Raw genomic sequence first — 20293 nt, forward strand, 5'->3', positions numbered from 1 at the left:
TCGTCTGGTTTACTATACACCATCAGGACAGATCTATAGAATCTCTCAAAAGCAGAGGTGGAGGAGTATGCCTCATGAACTCTTCTTGGTGCACAAATAAATCAGTGCTGTCCCAATTCTGCTCACCAGACCTGGAACATCTAGCAGTAAGTGTCGTCCTTTTAACCTACCACAGGAGTTCTCTGGGGTCGTTTTGATAGCAGATGACATTCCACCTCAGGCTTTAGATGATCTGAGCAATGGGATCAATATGCACAAAACAGCACACCCTAATGCCTTCACCATCATTTTGGGAGATTTTAACCAGGCCAGTCTGAAAAAATCACTAAGCAATTACCATCAACAGATCACTTGCAACACCAGAGGAAACAACACACTGGACCATTGCTACAGCACCATCAAGAATGTCTACCGTGCTATTCCACGCCCTCAATTTGGGAAGTCTGATCACCTAGCTATACTTCACCGATACTTGAGTGTAGGCAGAGACTGAAGACTGCAGCACCACTAGTGAGGACCAAGAAGGTATGGATAAGGGAAGCACAAGAACGCCTACAGGACTGCTTTGAATCAGTGGACTGGACTGTGTTCAGGGATTCATCTTCAAACCTGGATGAGTATGCTGCAGTTGTTACCAACTTCATTAAAACCTGTGTGGATGAGAGTGTGCCCACAAAGACTTGCTGTACATTACCAAACCAACAGCTGTACATCGTCTGCTGAATGCTAGATCTGTGGCATTCAAGTCTGGCGACCCAGGCCTGTACCAGAAAACAAGGTATGATTTGCGGAGGGCTATTTCAAGGGTGAAGAGAGAATTTCAAATGAGGTTGGAGGCGACATTGGATGCAGGACAACTCTGGTGGGGTCTGCAAGACATTATTTCCAACAAAGTGAAATCCAATAGCATGAATGACAATGATGCTTCACTACCAGAAGAGCTCAATGCCTTCTATGCAGCTGTGAAGATCCCTGCTGCACCTAATGACCCTGTGATCTCTGTCTCAGAGGCCGATGTTAGGTTATCTTTAAAGAGAGTGAACCCTCACAAGGCAGAAGGTCCCAATGGAGTACCTGGTAAGTATCTGAAAACCTGTGCCGACCAATTAGCGGGAGTATTCAAGGACATTTTCAACCTCTCACTGCTATGGGCGGAAGTTCCCATTGCTTCAAAAAGGCAACAATCATACCAGTGCCTAAGAAGAACAATTTGGGCTGCCTTAATGACTATTGCTCGGTAGCACTCACATCAGCAGTGATGAAATCAACACACACAACAAGCTGGAGGAACTCAGCAGGTTGGGCAGCATCCGTGGAAACGAGCAGTCAATGTTTTGGGTCGAGACCCTTCGTCAGGTCTCGGACCGAAACGTTGACTACTCATTTCCACTGATGCTGCCCGACCTGCTGAGCTCCTCCAGCTTGTTGTGCGTGTTGCTTTGACCCCAGCATCTGCAGTGTACTTTGTGTTGACAGTGATGAAATGCTTTGAGAGGTTGGTTATGATTGGACTGAACTCCTGCCTCAACAAGGACCTGGATCCATTGCGATTTGCCCATTGTCACAATAGGTCAATGGCAGCTGCAATCTCAATTTTTCCACACACTGCTTTAGACCACCTGGACAACACAAACACCTATGTCAGGATGCTGTTCATCGACTATAGCTCAGGATTTAATACCATCATTCCCTGAATCCTGATTGAGAAATTGCAGAACCTGGGCCTCTGTACCACTCTCTGCAATTGGATCCTCGACTTCCTAACTGGAAGGCCACAGTCTGTGTGGATTGGTGATAACATACAGTACTCTCCTCGCTGATGACCAACACTGGCGCCGCTCAGGGGTCTGTGCTTAGCCCATTGCTCTTCTCTCTGTATTCACATGACTGTGTGGCTAGGCATAGCTCAAATACCATCTACAAATTTGCTGATGATACAACCATTGTTGGTAGAAACTCAGGTGGTGACGAGATTCTACCAACAGGAGCGAGATATGCCAACTAGTGGAATGGTGCCACAGCAATAACCTGGCACTTAACGTCAGTAAGATGAAAGAGCTGATTGTGGACTTCAGGAAGGATAAGATGAAAGAGCATATACCAATTCTCATAGAGGGATCAGAAGTGGAGAGAGTGAGCAGCTTCAAGTTCCTGGGTGTCAAGATCTCTGAGGATCTAACCTGGCCCCAACATATTGATGTAGTCATAAAGAAGGCAAGACAGTGGCTATACCTTATTAGGAGTTTGAAGAGATTTGGCATGTCAACAAATACACTCAAAAACTTCTATAGTTCTATAGTTGTACTGTGGATTCTGACAGGCTGATTCACTGTCTGGTATGGAGGGGCTACTGCACAGGACTGAAAGAAGCTGCAGAAAGTTGTAAAACTAGTCATCTCCATCTTGGGCACTAGCCTACAAAGTACCCAGGACATCTTTAGGGAGCAGTGTCTCAGAAAAGCAGCATCCTTTATTAAAGACCTCCAGCACCCAGGGCATACCCTTTTCTCACTGTTACCATCAGGTAGGAGGTACAGAAGCTTGAAGGCACACACTCAGTGATTCAGGAACAGCTTCTTCCCCTCTGCCATCTGATTCCTAAATGAACATTGAAGCTTTGGACACTACCTCACTTTTTTTAATATACAGTATTCCTGTTTTTGCACATTTTAAAAAATCTATTCAATATATGTAATTGATGTACTTGTTTATTTATTATTGTTTTTATTAATTTTGTTTTATTTAATTTATTATTATTATTTTCTCTCTCTGCTAGATTAGGTATTGCATTGAACTGCTGCTGCTAAGTTAACAAATTTCGCGTCACATGCCGGTGATAATAAACCTGATTCTGATTCTGCAGCAATAACAGGGTTGTTGTGATGGGGGATTTTAATTTCCCCAATATTGTTTGGCATCTCCCTAGAACGAGGGGTTTAGATGGGGTGGAGTTTGTTAGGTGTGCTCAGGAAGGTTTCTTGACACAATATGTAGATAAGTCTACAAGAGGAGAGGCTGTACTTGATCTGGTATTGGGAAAAGAACCTGGTCAGGTGTCAGGTCTCTCAGTGGGAGAACATTTTGGAGATAATGATCACAGTTCTATCTCCTTTACCATAGCATTGGAGAGGGATGGGAACAGACAAGTTAGGAAAGCGTTTAATTGGAGTAAGGGGAAATATGAAGTCGTCAGGCAGAAACTTGGAAGCTTAAGTTGGGAACAGATGTTCTCAGGGAAATGTATGGCAGAAATGTGGCAAATGTTCAGGGGATATTTGTGTGGAGTTCTGCATAGGGATGTTCCAATGAGATAGGGAAAGGGTGGTAGGGTACAGGAACCATGGTGTACAAAGGCAATTGAAAATCTAGTCAAGAAGAAAAACTTACAAAAGGTTCAAAAAACTAGGTAATGATAGAGATCTAGAGAATTATAAGACTAGCAGGAAGGAGCTTAAGAATGAAATTAGGAGAGCCAGAAGGGGCCATGAGAAGGCCTTGGCGAGCAGGATTAAGGAAAACCCCAAGGCATTCTACAAGTATGTGAAGAGCAAGAGGATAAGACATGAGAGAATAGGACCAATCAAGTGTGACAGTGGGAAAGTGTGTATGGAACCGGAGGAGATAGCAAAGGTACTTAATGAATACTTTGCTTCAGTATTCACTATGGAAAAGAACCTTGGTGATTTACAGTGTACTGAAAAGCTTGAGCATATAGGCATTAAGAAAAAGGATTTGGAAAGCATCAAGCTGGATAAGTCACCGAGACCAGACGAGATATACCCCAGGCTACTGTGGGAAGCGAGGGAGGAGATTGCTGAGCTTCTGGCAATGATCTTTGACATCATCAGTGGGGACAGAAGAGGTTCCAGGGGATTGGAGGGTTGCAGATGTTGTTCCCTTATTCAAAAAAGGGAGTAGAGATGGCCCAGAAAATTATAGACCGGTGAGTCTTACTTCAGTGGTTGGTAAATTGATGGAGAAGATCCTGAGAGGCAGGATTTATGAACATTTGGAGAGGTATAATATGATTAGGAATAGTCAGCATGGCTTTGTCAAAGGCAGGTCATGTCTTACGGGCCTGATTGAGTTTTTTGAGGATGTGACTAAACACATTGTTGAAGGTAGAGCAGTAGATGTAGTGTATATGGATTTCAGCAAGGCATTTGATGCTACCCCATGCAAGGCTTATTGAGAATGTAAGGAGGCATGGGATCCAAGGGGGATGTTGCTTTGTGGATCCAGAACTGGCTTAGCCACAGAAGGCAAAGAGTGGTTGTAGACGGGTCATATTCTGCATGGAGGTCGGTCACCAGTGGTGTGCTGTTCTGGGACACTTCCTCCGTGATTTTTATAGATGATCTGGATGAGGAAGTGGAGGGACGGGTTAGTAAATCAGCTGATGACACAAAGGTTTGGGGTGGTGGATAGTGTGGAGGGCTGTCAGAGGTTACAGCAGGACATTGATAGAATGAAAAACTGGGCTGAAAAGTGGCAGATGGAGTTCAACCCAGATAAGTGTGAGGTGGTTCATTGCCATCAGAGTATAGTATTAATGGTAAGACTCTTGGCAGTGTGGAGGATCAGAGGGATCTTGGGGTCCAAGTCCATAGGACACTCAAAGCTGCTGTGCAGGTTGACTGTGTGGTAAATAAGGCATATGGTGTATTGGCCTTCATCAATCATGGGATTGAGTTTAGGAGCTGAGAGGTAATGTTGCAGCTATATAGGACCCTGGTCAGACCCCACTTGGAGGACTGTGCTCAGTTCTGGTCACCTCACTACAGGAAGGATGTGGAAGCCATAGAAAGGGTGCAGAGGAGATTTACAAGGATGTTGCCAGGATTGGCGAGCATGCCTCATGAGAATAGATTGTGTGAACTCGGCCTTTTCTCCTTGGAGCGACAGAGGATGAGAGGTGACCTGATAGAGGTGTATAAGATGAGAGGCATTGACTGTGTGGATAGTCAAAGGCTTTTTCCCAGGGCTGAAATGGCTAACATGAGAGGACACAGTTTTAACAGGTGAATTGATCATAGGGAACAAAGACATGGCAGACCAATTGAATAACTACTTTGGTTCTGTCTTCACTAAGGAGGACATAAATAATCTTCTGGAAATAGTAAGGGACTGAGGGTCTAGTGAGATGGAGGAACTGAGGGAAATACATGTTAGTAGGGAAGTGGTGTTAAGTAAATTGAAGGGATTAAAGGCAGATAAATCCCCAGGGCCAGATGGTCTGCATCCAAGAGTGCTTAAGGAAGTGTGGGTGCATTAGTGATAATTTTTCAAAACTCCTTAGATTCTGGATTAGTTCCTGAGGATTGGAGAGTGGCTAACGTAACCCCACTTTTTAAAAAAGGAGGGAGAGAAAAACCAGAGAATTATAGACCGGTGAGTCTGACATCGGTGGTGGGGAAAATGCTAGAGTCGGTTATCAAAGATGTGATAACAGCACACTTAGAAAGAGGTGAAATCATCGGACCAAGTCAGCATGGATTTGTGAAAGGAAAATCATGTCTGACGAATCTTATAGAATTTTTTGAAGATGTAACTAGTAGAGTAGATGGGGAGAGCCAGTGGATGTGGTATATTTAGATTTTCAAAAGGCTTTTGACAAGGTCCCACACAGGAGATTAGTGTGCAAACTTAAAGCACACGGTATTGGGGTTATGGTTTTGATGTGGATAGAGAATTGGTTGGCAGACAGGAAGCAAAGAATGGGAATAAATGGGACCTTTTCAGAATGGCAGGCAGTGACTAGTGGGGTACCGCAAGGCTCAGTGCTGGGACCCCAGTTGTTTACAATATATATTAATGATTTAGATGAGGGAATTAAATGCAGCATCTCCAAGTTTGTGGATGACATGAAGCTGGGCGGTGGTGTTAGCTGTGAGGAGGATGCTAAGAGGATGCAAGGTGATTTGGATAGGTTAGGTGAGTGGGCAAATTCATGGCAGAGGCAATTTAATGTGGATAAATGTGAGGTTATCCACTTTGGTTGCAAGAACAGGAAAACAGATTATTATCTGAATGGTGGTCAATTAGGAAAAGGGGAGATGCAATGAGACCTGGGTGTCATTGTACACCAGTCATTGGAGGTGGGCATGCAGGTACAGCAGGCGCTGAAAAAGGCAAATGGTATGTTGGCATTCATAGCAAAAGGATTTGAGTACAGGAGCAGGGAGGTTCTACTGCAGTTGTACAAGGCCTTGGTGAGACCGCACCTAGAGTATTGTGTGCAGTTTTGGTCCCCTAATCTGAGGAAAGACATAGAGGGAGTACAAAGAAAGTTCACCAGATTGATTCCTGGGATGGCAGGACTTTCATATGAAGAAAGACTGGATCGGCTAGGCTTATACTCACTAGAATTTAGAAGATTGAGGGGGGATCTTATTGAAACGTATAAAATTCTAAAGTGATTGGACAGTCTAGATGCAGGCAGATTGTTTCCGATGTTGGGGAAGTCCAGAATGAGGGGTCACAGTTTAAGGATAAAGGGGAAGCCTTTTAGGACTGAGATGAGGAAAAACTTCTTCACACAGAGTGTGGTGAATCTGTGGAATTCTCTGCCACAGGAAACAGTTGAGGCCGGTTCATTGGTTATATTTAAGAGGAAGTTAGATATGGCCCTTGTGGCTAAAGGGATCGGGGGTATGGAGAGACAGCAGGTACAGGGTTCTGAGTTGGATGATCAGCCATGATCACACTGAATGGTGGTGCAGGCTCGAAGGGCCAAATGGCCTACTCCTGCACCTATTTTCTATGCTTCTACATTTCTAAGGTGCTTGGAAGTAGGTACAGAGGAGATGCCAGGGGTAAGTTTTTTACACAGAGAGTGGTGATAGTGTGGAGTGGACTGCCAGCAAAGGTGGTGGAGGTGAATACAATAGGGTCTTTTAAGAGACTCCTGGTTAGGTACATGGAGCTTATAAGAATAGAGGGCTATGGGTAACCCAAGGTAATTTCTAAAGTAAGTACAGGTTCAGCACAGAATTGTGGGCCAAAGGGCCTGTAATGTGCTGTAGGTTTTCTATGTTTCTTCCTATAACGGGGTAACCAGAACTGTGAACAATGCTCCAGATGCAGCCTAACCAGAGTTTTATAAAGCTGCAACATAACTTCCTGACTTTTGAACTCAGTGTCTGGAGTAATAAAGGCAAACATGTCATCTGCCTTCTTAACCACTGCATCAACCTGTGTAGCCACTTTCAGAGCTTTGAACTTGGACCCCAAGATCCCTCTGCTCATCAACACTGTTAAGGATCTTGCCCTTAACATTTGTGTCTTGTCTTTCCACATTTGGACCTACCAAGGTACAATACTTCACACTTGGCTAAGTTAAACTCCATCTGCCATTTCTCCACCCATATCACCAACCAATCTATATCTCACTGTGTTCTTTGCCAGTCTTCTATGCTAAGTGCAAGGGCCACAATGAGGTAGAATGTGGAATTACAAGCTCATCTTTATTGGCTGATAAGATTTTCTTTTGAGGGCATTGTTCATTTAAAATTATTCTTACTTGGTGAGTTATAAGACTGTTTGAGTTAGGACCAGAATTGGCCTATCAAGTCTGCTCTGCTATTCAATCATGGCCTATTTTTGTCAACCATATTCTCCCACTAACCCCTTTTAACCATAAACCCTTATCAATCTCTGCTTTAAATGCCCCTAATGACTTGCCCACCATAGCCATCTGTGGCAATGAATTCCACAAATTCACCACCCTCTGGCTGAAGAAAGTCTCCCCCCCACCCCTCGCAATTTCTGTTCCAAAGAAACATCCCTTTATTCTGAGGCTGGTCCCAGACTCAAATCAATATTGGAGGGTTGTAGTAGATTGAGGTGTATACAATGGTAAGAGGCATAGATGGATTGGACAACCAGCACCTTTTCCCCAGGGTGGAATTGAGATGTCAGAGGAATTTTTTTTTTTAAACACGGAGATTGGTGGATGCATGGAACATGCTGCAAATTGTGGTGGTGGAGGCAGATACATTGGGGTTATTTAAGAAACTCTTAGATAGGCACATAGTGTCGTGAGCCGCGTTCCAGCTCATGGTCTGGTCCGTAGATTCCAGGTCTTCTGGTGCTCTCTTATCTCATTTGGGCTTAATCATAGGCACCTGATTCTCATCTTGGGTCCGGAATATAAGTGGCCCTGGGTTCAAGGCTGGTTGCTGGTTTGTCTTGTCAGTATCCTGTCCTTGTTGTCATACCCTTGCCTCTGTGTGGGCTTTTCCTGTTGGTATCTTGTCTTTGCCTCTGTTGGGTAAGTCAGGCTGTTATTGCTGGTACCCTGAGGCTTCCTTCCCTCTGAAGCCTTGCCTGCAACCTCTGCCTGGGGCCCTGCCCTGTCTGTCCATGTCCACACCTTCACTAGGTAGATCTGGCTGTTTAGTCGCTACCTAGCATTGGGAACTGTCTTGTTTTGTTCAGAGTTCTGTGTAACGAGTCCTGGCCCTATGTCCTGCATAATAAGGAGGGGTCTTGGCTTGGTGTTCCATGTTCCTGTTCTCCCTCAACCCAGGTTCTGTTCTGCATTCCTGTTCTCCCTTGACCAGGGCTCTGTGTTCTCGTCTTGTTGATGTGCCTTGCTCAGCCCAGAGCTGGGATTCCCTTGTACTGTGCTGGAGTCTCACGTCCAGTCCTGTGCCTCTCCTCATCCTGTAGCCACGTCTTGTCCTCGCCTGGTTCTGGAGTCCGAGCCCGAGTCAAGACCCAGGTTCCTTGTCCAGTCTCCGGCTCGGAGTCCAAGCCCAGGCTCCCAATTCCATGTCCTGGTTCTGCTATCCTCGTCAAGTCCTAGCCCAGGCCCAGAGTCCTTGTCTCCTCTGGGGCCTTTGTGTCCTCTAGTGTCCTTTCTTCCTCACTTCCCTTGCTTCCTTTTCACGCCAAATCCTGTTCCTGGTAGTTCAGTATCTGTGTCTTTTGGGTCCACTCACTTCGTGCCCCCCCCCATTATGACAGAACGAACCAGCCCCCAGCCTTGAACCCAGGGCCACTTGTATTCCTGGCCCCAAGATGAGAATCGGGCACCTATGATTAAGCACAAATGAGACAAGGGAGCACCAGAAGATCCGAAGTCCGTGAGCCGGAACGCAGACTGACCGGACCATGACAGTAGCCTTGGTTCAGGGAGAAACAGAAACACAGAACACAGAGCCTGAGTCGAGGAAGAGACAGGGACATTGAACACCGAGCCAGGACCCCTCCTTGGGTACAGGATGTAGGGCTGGGACTCATTACACAGAACGCTGAACACGACGAGACAGTTCCCAATGCTAGGTAGTGGCAAAATGGCCAGACCTACCTAGAGGCGTGGACACAGAGAGGCAGTTCCCAACCCTAGGTAGTGGCAAAATGGCTGGACCTACCTAGCGAAGGCATGGACATGGACAGACAGTTCCAAACAGGGTGAGGCTGAGTTCCAGATACAGGTTGCAGGCAGGGCTTCGGAGGGAAGGAAGGAAGGGAACAGTCCAGCCTCAGGGTAAGGGCAATAATGGCCTGACTTACCCAATGGAGGCAAGGACTAGGAGGGACAGATCCCACCTTAGGGTAATGACAAGGACAGCCTGACTTACCCCATGAAGTCGAGGACAGGATACCGATGGGACAAATCCACACAGGCACTGACAAGACAAACCAGCCACCAGCCTCGAACCCAAGGCCACTTATATTCCCGGCCCCAAGACGAGAATCAGGTGCCTATGTTTAAGCCCAAATGAGACAAGAGCACTGGAAGACCTGGAGTCTGGAGTCCACAGACTGGACCTTGAGTCAGAATGTGGACTACACAGACCAGACCATGACACATGGATGAAAGAGAAATTGAGGAAAGGGTTAGATTGATCTTGGAGTAGGTTAAAAGTTCAGCACAACATTGTGGGTCAAAGGGCTTGTGCTGTGCGATACTATTCATGGAAACATCCTCTCCATGTCCACTCAATGGTATCTTGTTCATCACATCCACTACAGATTATTTCCACATTCTCTCCACGTCCACTCGATGGTATCTAGTTCAACATGTCCACTCCCCATCCTCTCCATGCTAATTTGTTCACTACATCTGGTCTCCATGTCCACTCTATCGAATCCCGTTCAAACGAGAAGCTTTCCCTAACCATACTCTCCATTAATTTCCGGTCCTTCCCCCTGCAGATGTTGTCCGCCGTGCAGAGTTCCTCCACCTCACTGCATTTTCTTGACCTTATTGTCTGCCTGCACTGCACATTTTATTCTGCACTCCATTGTTGTTTTACTTTGCATCTGTGGTGAACAGCATATACCTGTTTCCCCCCCCCCCCCCCCCCCCCCCCCCGCTGTCTGCCCCAGTGGCCCCTCCCACTGACCGTGGCTCCTCCCACGGACCATGGCCCCTCCCACTGACAGTGGCCCCTCCCACAGACTGTGGCTCCTCCCACGGACCCCGGTATAAAGGCGATTGGAGACACCGCCCCGGCCTCAGTCTCCAGGATGCAGTGTGGTGGTGGAGTTCTGCTTGATCTTTCTTGCAGCTAATAAAAGCCTATATCTCGCCTCACGTCTCTAAGAGTTATTGATGGTGCATCAGCATCACAATGTACTGTGTAACGATCGGGTCGGTATTAACAGTATGCAAGACAAGCTTTTCACTTTCTCAGTACACGTGACAATACTAAACCAATTTACTAGCAGATTGCCAGAGAGGCAAGAGATTCTGCAGGTGCTAGAGATATCGACTGTTCGTTTATTCCCCTCGATAGATACAGCCTGACCTGCTGAGTTCCTCCCGCAGTTTGTGTGTTATCAGCAGGTTGTGTGTTGCTCTAGATGCCAGTCGGGCGCTTACTTCTGACCTTCGCCCCGAAGTGGAGGTGGGAGTGACTGGAGCTCGCTTACCGGTACATCTGAGTGAAGGGGGAGCCAGTGATGGGCGGCGTGGAGCAGGGGACTCCGCCCTCTCTTTAAAAGAGACGGGCGGGGGTGCAGACGCGGCGAAGTCAGCTCTCACCCGGGCGCGTCACTGGTTCCGAGTGTGAGACCAAAAGCGAGCGAAGGAGCCGAGCCGAGACGACACATCAATCTCAAGCATGGTGAGTCGCGGGAACTTCACGGAATCTTTCTGCTAAATTGCTTTAAAAAATCCTGCAGGACAAGAGGGTTGTTTTTAAGGGTCCGAATGTCTAATATCAGAGGATATGTATCTGAGTTGAGAGCGGCTAATTTCGAAGGAAGTGCGAGGACGGTTTTTTTACACTGAGAATGGTGGGTGCCTGCAATGCGCAGCCTGGGGTGCTGGTGGAGACCGACACGTTGAGAGACGTTTAGACAGACGCATGGAAGTGGGAAAAATGACACGATATGGACATCGTGCAGGTAAAGGGATTAGTTTAGTTGGCCATTTGATTACTAATTTATTTGGTTCGGCTCAGCATTGTGGGCTGAAGGGCCGGATTCTCTGCTGCACTGCTCTATGTTTTAAAAAAACCGGTGTCACGAATGTTTCGGTTAAATTGAGTTGTGCGTTTAAACGCGGCGGGAAATAAGAGTTTTAAAGACGTGTCTAAAATGTCGCTGTTGATTTAAATAAAGAATGAATTAATCCGCATGGGGAAAATATTGGCGGTAGACGTAAATGCATTTGATATAAGACGACGAGGGCGGACAGTCACATGGATGGGGCTGGCTGAAAGTGACACGTAATCAGCCTGAAATTGACAGCCCCTCCCCGCCTCGTGTTATTTACACCTTCGCCGGTGGCTCCGCACCCCGGGAGGGGCGACGTAGCCGATGCGGTAACCCTGTATTTTCTGGAAGTGATAGAGTATATTCCCGGGATGGGAGGTTGGCAGATTCCGTCCACCTGATCTCACCCTCTTCCAAAACAACATGTCATTCGGTTACTGGAATAGATGGGGGTGGTAAGCCTTCTGTAAACAGAGTCCAGCGAAACGGCGTTGGGGGGAGGGTCCCGTTGGCGTTGCGGGCGGCGAGAGCCGGCTTCACTCTGCACCAGAGCTGCGCCAGTCGCAGCGCCGCCCGAACCAGGTGACCGTCCTTCACTGCGAGCGATCTGCAGGCAACACCGCCACCCAGAATGTTGGTTAATTTAAAACCGCAATTCACAAACCAAACACATCACTAATTTTTCGTGGGAAGGTGGGACATGAACTGTTGTAGTCTGCCTGACGAAGGGACTGCTGACTGGGAATTTGGACCCGGGAATGTGTGATATATTTACATCGGCTTAGTAGAGGCATGCAGCGCAGAAGCTGGCCCTTTGGCCCAACTGGTCCATACTAGCCAAAATAAATCAGACACAAAATGATGGTGGAACACGGCAGGTCAGGCATCATCTATAGGGAGAAGCACAGTCGACGTTTCGGACCAAGACGTCTTCGTCCTGACGAAGGGTCTCGGCCCGAAAGGTCGACAGCGCTTCTTCCTATAGATACTGCCTGGCCTGCTGTGTTCCACCAGTATTTTGTGTGTGTTGTTTGAATTTCCAGCATCTGCAGATTTCCTCCTGTTTGCTTTGTAAAATAAATCAGTTTGATATCGCCGGCACATACCGTGAAATGTGTTTAGGGGCAACAATGCAGAGCGCTACATAATTTTTAAAACTATAAGTTGCAATAAGAAAAAAAGTATATTGAATTCTTTGGGCACCATGCGGTTAATATGATATTACACTGCAGCGTTATCAGGGTTTGGCGTTTAATTTCCGTTTCCTCTGTAAGAAAATTTGCATATCCTTCCCACGTGTGCGTGGCTTTCCTCCTGCTCTGGTTTCCTTCCACAATCCAAAAACACGCTGGTTAATTGGTCATTGTCAACTGTCCTGTTTCTAGGCTAGTGTTAAATAGGGGGTGGAGGTGAGTGGAAAGGAAAGGCCTTTTCCACATGGTATCTCTATGTATCTTCAGGCTCTGTACCTCCTCCTTGATGTTAGGAATGAGAAGAGTGCATGTCCTGGTGGGAGATAGGATTCATTAATGATGGATGCCACTTTTTTTTGAGGTGTCACCTTTTGAAGGTGTCCTTGATGCTGGGGAGGCTAGTGCCCGTGATGGAGCTGGCAGAATTTGCATCTTCCTGTAGCTTTTTCCAATCCTGGGCAGTGGCCCCCTCCAGACCAGATGGTGATCTAACCATCTCTCCATGGTACATTTGGGAGTGTCTTTGGTGACATAGCAAATCTCTACAAACTGCTAATGAAGTATAATCCTTGTTGTGCCTTCTTTGTAATTGCATCAATGTGTTGTGCCCAGGTTAGATCTTCAGAGATGTTTACACCCAGGAGTTTGAAACTGTTCACCCTTTCCTCTGAGGAAAGGTGTTAGTTCCTCCACTTCCCTTTCCTGAAGTTTGCAATCGGTTCTTTGGTGCTGAGTACAAGTTGTTGTGGCTCCAATTCAACCAGCTGATCTACCTATTTCACTCCTGTACAGTGCCTTGTCACCGGCAATAATTGTCAGAATTTGTGAATGGTATTTGAGCTGTATCTAGCCATACAGTCATGAGTGTAGAGAGAGTAGAGCAGCGGGCTAAGCACACATCCTTGAGGTGCACCAGTGTTAGTTGTCAGCGAAGAGGAGATGTTATTTCTGATCCGCACTGACTGGTCTTCTGAGGACCTTAAGAATCCAGTTGCAGAGGAAGGTGCAGAGGCCTAGGTTTCGAAGCTTGTAGATTCATACAGAGAGCATGATGCCTATTTAAGCCAGTTCCATTAGGCCCATATTCCTCTAAACTATTTCTATCCATGTGCCTTTTAAATGTTGTTGTCTGTGTCTCAAACACTTCCTCTGGCAACTCGGCCCATCGACTAAACACTCTGAATTTAAAAATTTGCTCCTCGGGTTCCTATTAAATCCCTCTCCTCTCCCCTTAAATTCACACTCTCTAGTTCTTGATTGCCAGACCCTGGGGAAAAAGTCTGCATGCATTCGCCTTATCTGTACCCCTCATTCACCCTAAGTTCCAATGAATCCAATCCCAGCTTGTTCAACTCTCTCCATAGCTCAGTATCTCACTTCTCTGTCAAGTTTTCTCTGCACGCTTCCTTGCTCATTGTCATCTTTCCTATAGCAGGGTGAACATAACTGAACGCAATATTCCGAATGCTGGCTCACCAACATCTTGCACAACTCCAACATAATCCTGCAACTCCTATACGTAGTGTCCGAAACACAAGAGCCCTGATGGAGGGTATTGGCCCGAAACATTGACTGTTTATTCCCCTCCATAGATGCCGCCTGACTTGCTGAGTTCCTCCAGTATTTTGTATGTGTTACTAAATGTTCTGAATGATGAAGGCCAGCATGCCAAAAATCTCTTCACCCTGTCTACTGTACCTGGAAGGGGGATGGGAGTAGAGGAGGGGGCACATTAGTGTAGCAGTTAGCTTAATGCTTTATAGTGCCAGCGATTGGGGGTTCAAATCTGACCACTGTCTGTAATGAGTTGTACGTTCTCCACATGACAGTGTGGGTTTCCCCAGTGTGCTTTAGTTTCCACCCACATCCTGAAGTAAGGGCTAGGATTAGTGAGTTGTGGGCATACAATGTTGATGCTGGAAGCATAGCAACACTGTAGGCTGCCCCCGGTACATCTTTGGGACCGTGTTAGTCGTTGATGCAAACGTTGCATTTCACTGCTTCAATGTACATGTGACAAAGTGTATAATGCTTGGTGGGAGAGGGTGGTACCGGAGGGGCTGAAGGGTAACCCATACCAGGAACTACAGACTGTGTGAAATGCTGGTGAGGTGAGTGAATGTCTTGCTGGTGGATGGGATAATAAACTAGCTTTGCTCAGGATGCTGATGAAATTCTCATGTTATTGGTACTGCACCTTCTGGATAATGCAGGTAGTCTGAGAGCACTACAACACAGAAACAGACCCTCTAACCCAACCAGATTGTACCAAACTGTTATTCTACTGAGTCCCATAGACTTGCACTCTTGACTTGTGCCATGAGTCTGCCCTGCCATTTGATCATGGGTGTTTTATTCCCCCTCAACCCTATTCTTACCACAACGTTTGGTGTCCATACCAATCAAGAACCTATCAACCTGTGCTTCAATGTCTTGGGCCTCCACAATGAATTCCACAGATTCACCACCCTCTTGCTAAAGAAACCCCTCATCGGTTCTATAAGAATGCCCTTCTATTCTGAGGTTGTGCTGTCTGGTCCTTGACTCCGCAATTATAGGAAACATCCTCTCCTTGTCCACTCTATCTTGGCATTTCAGTATTCAACAGGTTTCAGTGAGATTCCCCCTCTATTTTCTAAACCCCATTGAGTACAGGCTTAGAGCCAGCAAATGCTCCTTGTATATTAACCCACTCAGTTCCAGGGAAATTCTTGTAAATCTTTGGACCCTCTCCAATACCAGCACATACTTTCTTGGATCAGGGGCACAAAACTGTAACGAGGGTTAGTTGCCAGGCTAGTTTTCAAATGCGAAGAAGACCGGAGACGAGGATGGAGTTGGTTACTAGAGGATTGGATTGCTGGGAACTCAGAAATCACTGCAGACAGTAGGTAAACTCAAGACTGAGCAAAGGCAAACAAAACAGGAGGAACTTAGAGAAACAAAACAAGATAGAGGTGCAATGATAACTGAAACAAGACACAGGTGAAAGTAATTAACTAGTAATGTGGGGAGCCTGGAGCACACCAACATCCCCTGGTGATCAGTCCAAAGCATGACACACAAAACCAGAAGACAACAGGAACGGGGCTAGACCATTCAATACATGAGTCTGCTCTGCTGTTTGATCATTGCTGATTTATCTTCCCTTTCAACCCCATCCTCCTGCCTCCTCCCCCCCTGTAACTTTTAATGCCCTTACTTATCAAGAACCTGTATCCACCAATCTGAATATACCCAATGACTTGCCCTCCACTGCCACCCGTGGGATTGATCCACCACCGACTGGCTAAAGAAATTCCTTCTTGTCTCTGTTCTGAAGAGATGACCTTCTATCTGAGGCTGTGCTCTCTGGTCCTAAACTCCCCCCACAATTGGAAATATCCTCTGCACTCCCACTCTAGATAGGCCTTTTTGGATTTGATAGATTTCAATGAATCTTTCTCCCACCCCCACCCTAGTTATTCTAAACCACCAACCGTGGCATGCCCAGTGCTGTCAAATGATCCTTGCCCAGTGCAGGTCCTTTGGCCCACAATGTTGTGCAGGCCTTTTAACCTGCTCAGAGGCCGACCTACCCCCTCGCTCCCACATAGCCCTCCATTCTTCTTTCATTCATGTGCCTACCTATCTAAGAATTTCTTTAATGTCCCTGTATCTGCCTTCTATCAGCACCCCAACAGTGCATTCCATACACTTACCACTCTGTGTAAAACCAGGGAAAAATCTCCCCCTGTTCTCCCCCACCCCCTCCCATACTTTTCTTCAATCACCCTAAAATTATCACAAACAAGCTGGATGAACTCGGCAGGTTGGGCAGCATCCGTTGAAATGTGCAGTTAATGTTTCGGGCCGAGACCCTTCGTCAGGACTCATTTGTCAGGATGCTGCCTGACCTGCTGAGTTCATCCAGCTTGTTTGTACGTGTTGATTTGACCACAGCATCTGCAGTGTACTTTCTGTTTACCCTAAAATTATGCCTTCTCACGTTAGCTACTTTTGCCCTGAAGGAAAATGTCTTCTGGCGGTCCACTAGATCTATAAACAGCTCTATCAAATGCTATTCTGTATTCTGTGATAGAAAGATTCTGGAGTGTAGAATGCAGGAGAGCCAGACTTGGACTTGTTGATATTGTACTTGTGTGGTGTGGATGCTGGAAGTATCTCTGCATGTCACCAGTGAGTGGTTAGACTTGTTCCTCTTGGCCTACGTCCAGCACTTTTGTGTAGGAATACTGACTTCCACTTGTGAGCTTGTGGCCATTGCCTGCAGCGTGTGCACAAAATAACACATTGCAGTTAGAGTTTTGCAGTGTAGAAACAGGCCCTTTGGCCCACTACATGTATGCTAACCCTTTTTCATCAGTATTAATGTCATTTTATGTAATTATTTACAATTGTTCAATGTTTTTTCATTGCATTGGTGGCAACAAACTACAGCAAATTCCTGTACATGTTAATGTACATTAAGTGGCCGTCTTATTAGGTACACCTGATCATAAATGCAAAAATCTAATCAGCCAAACACGTGGCAGCAACTCGGTTCAGAAGAACAAGCAGACATGGTCAAAAGGTTCAGATGTTGTTCAGATCAAATGTCAGAATGGGGAAGAAAAGTGATCTGAGTGATTTCGGCTGTGCAATGAATGTTGGTGCCAGACAGGGTGGGCTGAGTATCTCAGAATTTGTTGATCTTTTGGGTCCTTCAAGAACAACAGTTTCTAGAGTTTACAGGGAATGGTTTTTTTAAAAAAAACTTTTAGTGAGCAAACAGCAGTTCTATGGGCATACTCTCTCTCACTAACAAAGTGAGTAGAAGAGAATGGTCAGATAGTCAAATAAACAGGAAGGCAGCAGTAACTCAGATCACCGCATGTTACGACAGTGGTGTACAGAAGAGTGTCTCTGAACGCTCAACGTGTCAAATTTCGAAGTGGTTGGGCTGCAGCAGCAGAAGATCATGAGCATACACTTAGTGGCCTCTTTATTAGATATGGGAGGTACCTAATACCTTGGCCACTGAGTTCATATGTGCACCCATTTGGCACTTCTCCTTCCTTGCTCTCTAGTTGTCTGTAAAACGTTGTGATTGAAAGCGTCGCTTCCTCTGGCAGCGATTTCCTGACATCAGTCATTCTCAGTGTGTAAGATTTTTAAAAACTTGCCTATGATTCCCTTCAGAACCTCTCCCTCTCACCCTAAACTGATGCCCTTTTGCTTTTTAATGCCCCTGTCAGACCTGCTACTACTGACACCTCCCAGCTTGCACATGCAGGCGGCTCCCAGTCTCCGCCCAGCTAATAGCATTCACCTGCAGCCTGTTGAACCCCAGTCTCTGTTCATTCTTCAAACCAGCTGGCCTCATGCCTGTTGTGTTTAGTTTCTGTTCTCCCTTGTCTTGTAGCTTCTTGTAGATTGTTATTCTGTGGTGTATTACTAAAATCATTGTTCACTGCTGAATCATCTCTGCTTTTAGGTCAAACTTCCTCTGTTTCCTGACAACCCCTACTATAGTGGTAAAAATATTTTGACATTCTATTCTATCTATGCTTTTCATAACCTTGTTCATAGAACACTACAGTCCCTTTGGCCCATCTTTTGGTGCCCAATCCCCTCCAACTGTCCCCTGACCATAGCCCTCCATACCACTCCTCATCCATGTACCTACCTAGACTTCTCTTAAATGTTACAATTGAACCCTCACCTACCACTCCCACTGGGAACTTGTTCAACACTCTCACCAAGCTCTTGAGTGAAGAAGTTGCCCCTCAGGTTCCCCTTAAACATTTTACCTATTTCATCTTGTACACTTCTGTCAGGCTACTTCTCGGTCTTGGAAGCTCCTGGGGGATGAAGCCCAGCTTATCAAATCTCTTCTCATAAACCTTCAATCCAGCCACTGCACTCTCTCCAATGCAGCCATGTGATCAGAACTGCACACAGTACCTCAAGTGCAGCAGATGCCAGAATAAGATGATGTGGGAGGGGAAGTGTACTGGCTGGCAGGTGATGGGTGGCAGCGGAGATCATGGAGAGCAGTGAGAGAGGGTCCCACTGAGCTTGCGTTGAGAAGAAGATTTAAATTTCTTCAGGGTAGACATCCCTGAAAGAATTTCCAGTGGAGCAGCAAATCATAGACACAAGTGGTCCTACAGATGTTGGAAACCCTGAACAATAAGCACAAAGTGCTGGAGGAACTCAGCAATTCAGGGAGCAACTATGGTGGAGAATAAACAGTTGTTATTTCAGGGTGAGACTATTAAATAGTGTACAGGGACACATCCTACTCTCCCCACCTGCTCTTTGCTTTCCACAAGGATTGGTCCTTGCATGATTCCCTTGTCCATTCATCCCTCCTGGCCCATATCCCCGCAATCGACAGAAAGGCTATACCTGCCTGTTCACCGCCTCCCTCACCTCCATTCAGGGCCACAAACAGTCTGTCCAGGTGAGTCCACACTTCACCTGCGAATCTGCTGTGGTCATCTTGTATATCCTGATGCGGTCTGCTCTACATTGGTATGACGTGACATAACTGCTTTGTCAAACACCTCCGCTTTAAAGCACAGCTGACCTAGTGAGGAGACCTATTTAGGTAGCCTCCAACCTAATGGCATTAACATTGATTTCTCCTTCCGGTCACTTTTCTTTCCCCCCCCCCCCCACCCCCCCCCCCCCACCTTTCTCCAGCCCTTTACCTTTCCCACACATCTGGCTTCACCTAGCACCTTCTAGCTAGTCCACCTTCACCTCCCCCCCCCCCCCCCCCCACCCCACCTTTTTATTCTGGTGTCTTTCCCCCTTCCTTTCCAGTCTTGAAGCAGGGTCTCGGCCTGAAACATCGACTGTTCATTCATTTCAGTAGATGCTGCCTGACCTGCTGAGTTCCTTCAGGATTTTGTGTGTGATGCAGGGAAAATGCAGGGGCCATGATGTGATGATTGGGAGATCAAGAAGTTATCTTTAACATTCAAGAGACACTTTGACCCACTACCATCAGGAAGGAGGTACAGGAGCAGCAGAATGGGGACTACCAAACTGGGTAACAGCTCCTTTCCTCAGGCTCTGAGACTATTGACACTGCTACCACTGAGGCCTCCTCACTGGGTCAGCAAGCTGTTTACCTGTGCTGCACACTTTTTAAGCTTTTTGAGTTATATTTTATTAGCTCATTTGTGGTAATATTTTGGTTCACAGTATGTGCTATATGTGATGTATTTTGTGGGTGCACTGTTAAGATGAATGTTTTTGTTTGGCTGTATAATATACAGACAGATGACAATGAACTTGAACTTGGAAAGGTGCATTTAACCTGCAGGCAGTGTAACAATGGTTCATTAGGTTCATTCCATGGTTGGAAGTAGGAAAGGGTTGATTAATAAGAAAACCTTCCCTAACTTTAATAGTATTTACAACCACCTTGTGTTAATTGAGGTTGCTACACTTGAGAAAGTACATCTTAGACTGTACAAAACCTAGAATATCCTCAGGTCATGAAAACATAAGTTTTTCCATCCAGTAATAAACACAAGAGAGGGTAGATGGGTCCTTAATCATTTTTGCTGCTTTCCTGAGGCAGGGGTTAGTGTAGATGAAGTTAATGAAAGGGAGGCTGGTTTGTTTGTATGATGGGCTGTGTTGTGTTTACA

General features: G+C 46.2%; 1 protein-coding gene across 1 annotated transcript in view; it reads left to right on the top strand.

Moving 5' to 3' along the window:
* The first annotated feature begins 10871 nt into the window (after positions 1 to 10871).
* LOC132392967 (tubulin alpha chain-like) overlaps positions 10872 to 20293 on the top strand; it is a 43885-nt gene continuing 34463 nt past the window's right edge. The window contains exon 1 of the mRNA XM_059967606.1: positions 10872 to 11078. Within this exon, the coding sequence (XP_059823589.1) occupies positions 11076 to 11078 (3 nt within the window). The 5' untranslated portion in view covers positions 10872 to 11075. The remainder of the gene's footprint in view (positions 11079 to 20293) is intronic.

This window comes from Hypanus sabinus, chromosome 4 (genome assembly GCF_030144855.1).
Source record: "Hypanus sabinus isolate sHypSab1 chromosome 4, sHypSab1.hap1, whole genome shotgun sequence".
NCBI lineage: Eukaryota > Metazoa > Chordata > Chondrichthyes > Myliobatiformes > Dasyatidae > Hypanus > Hypanus sabinus.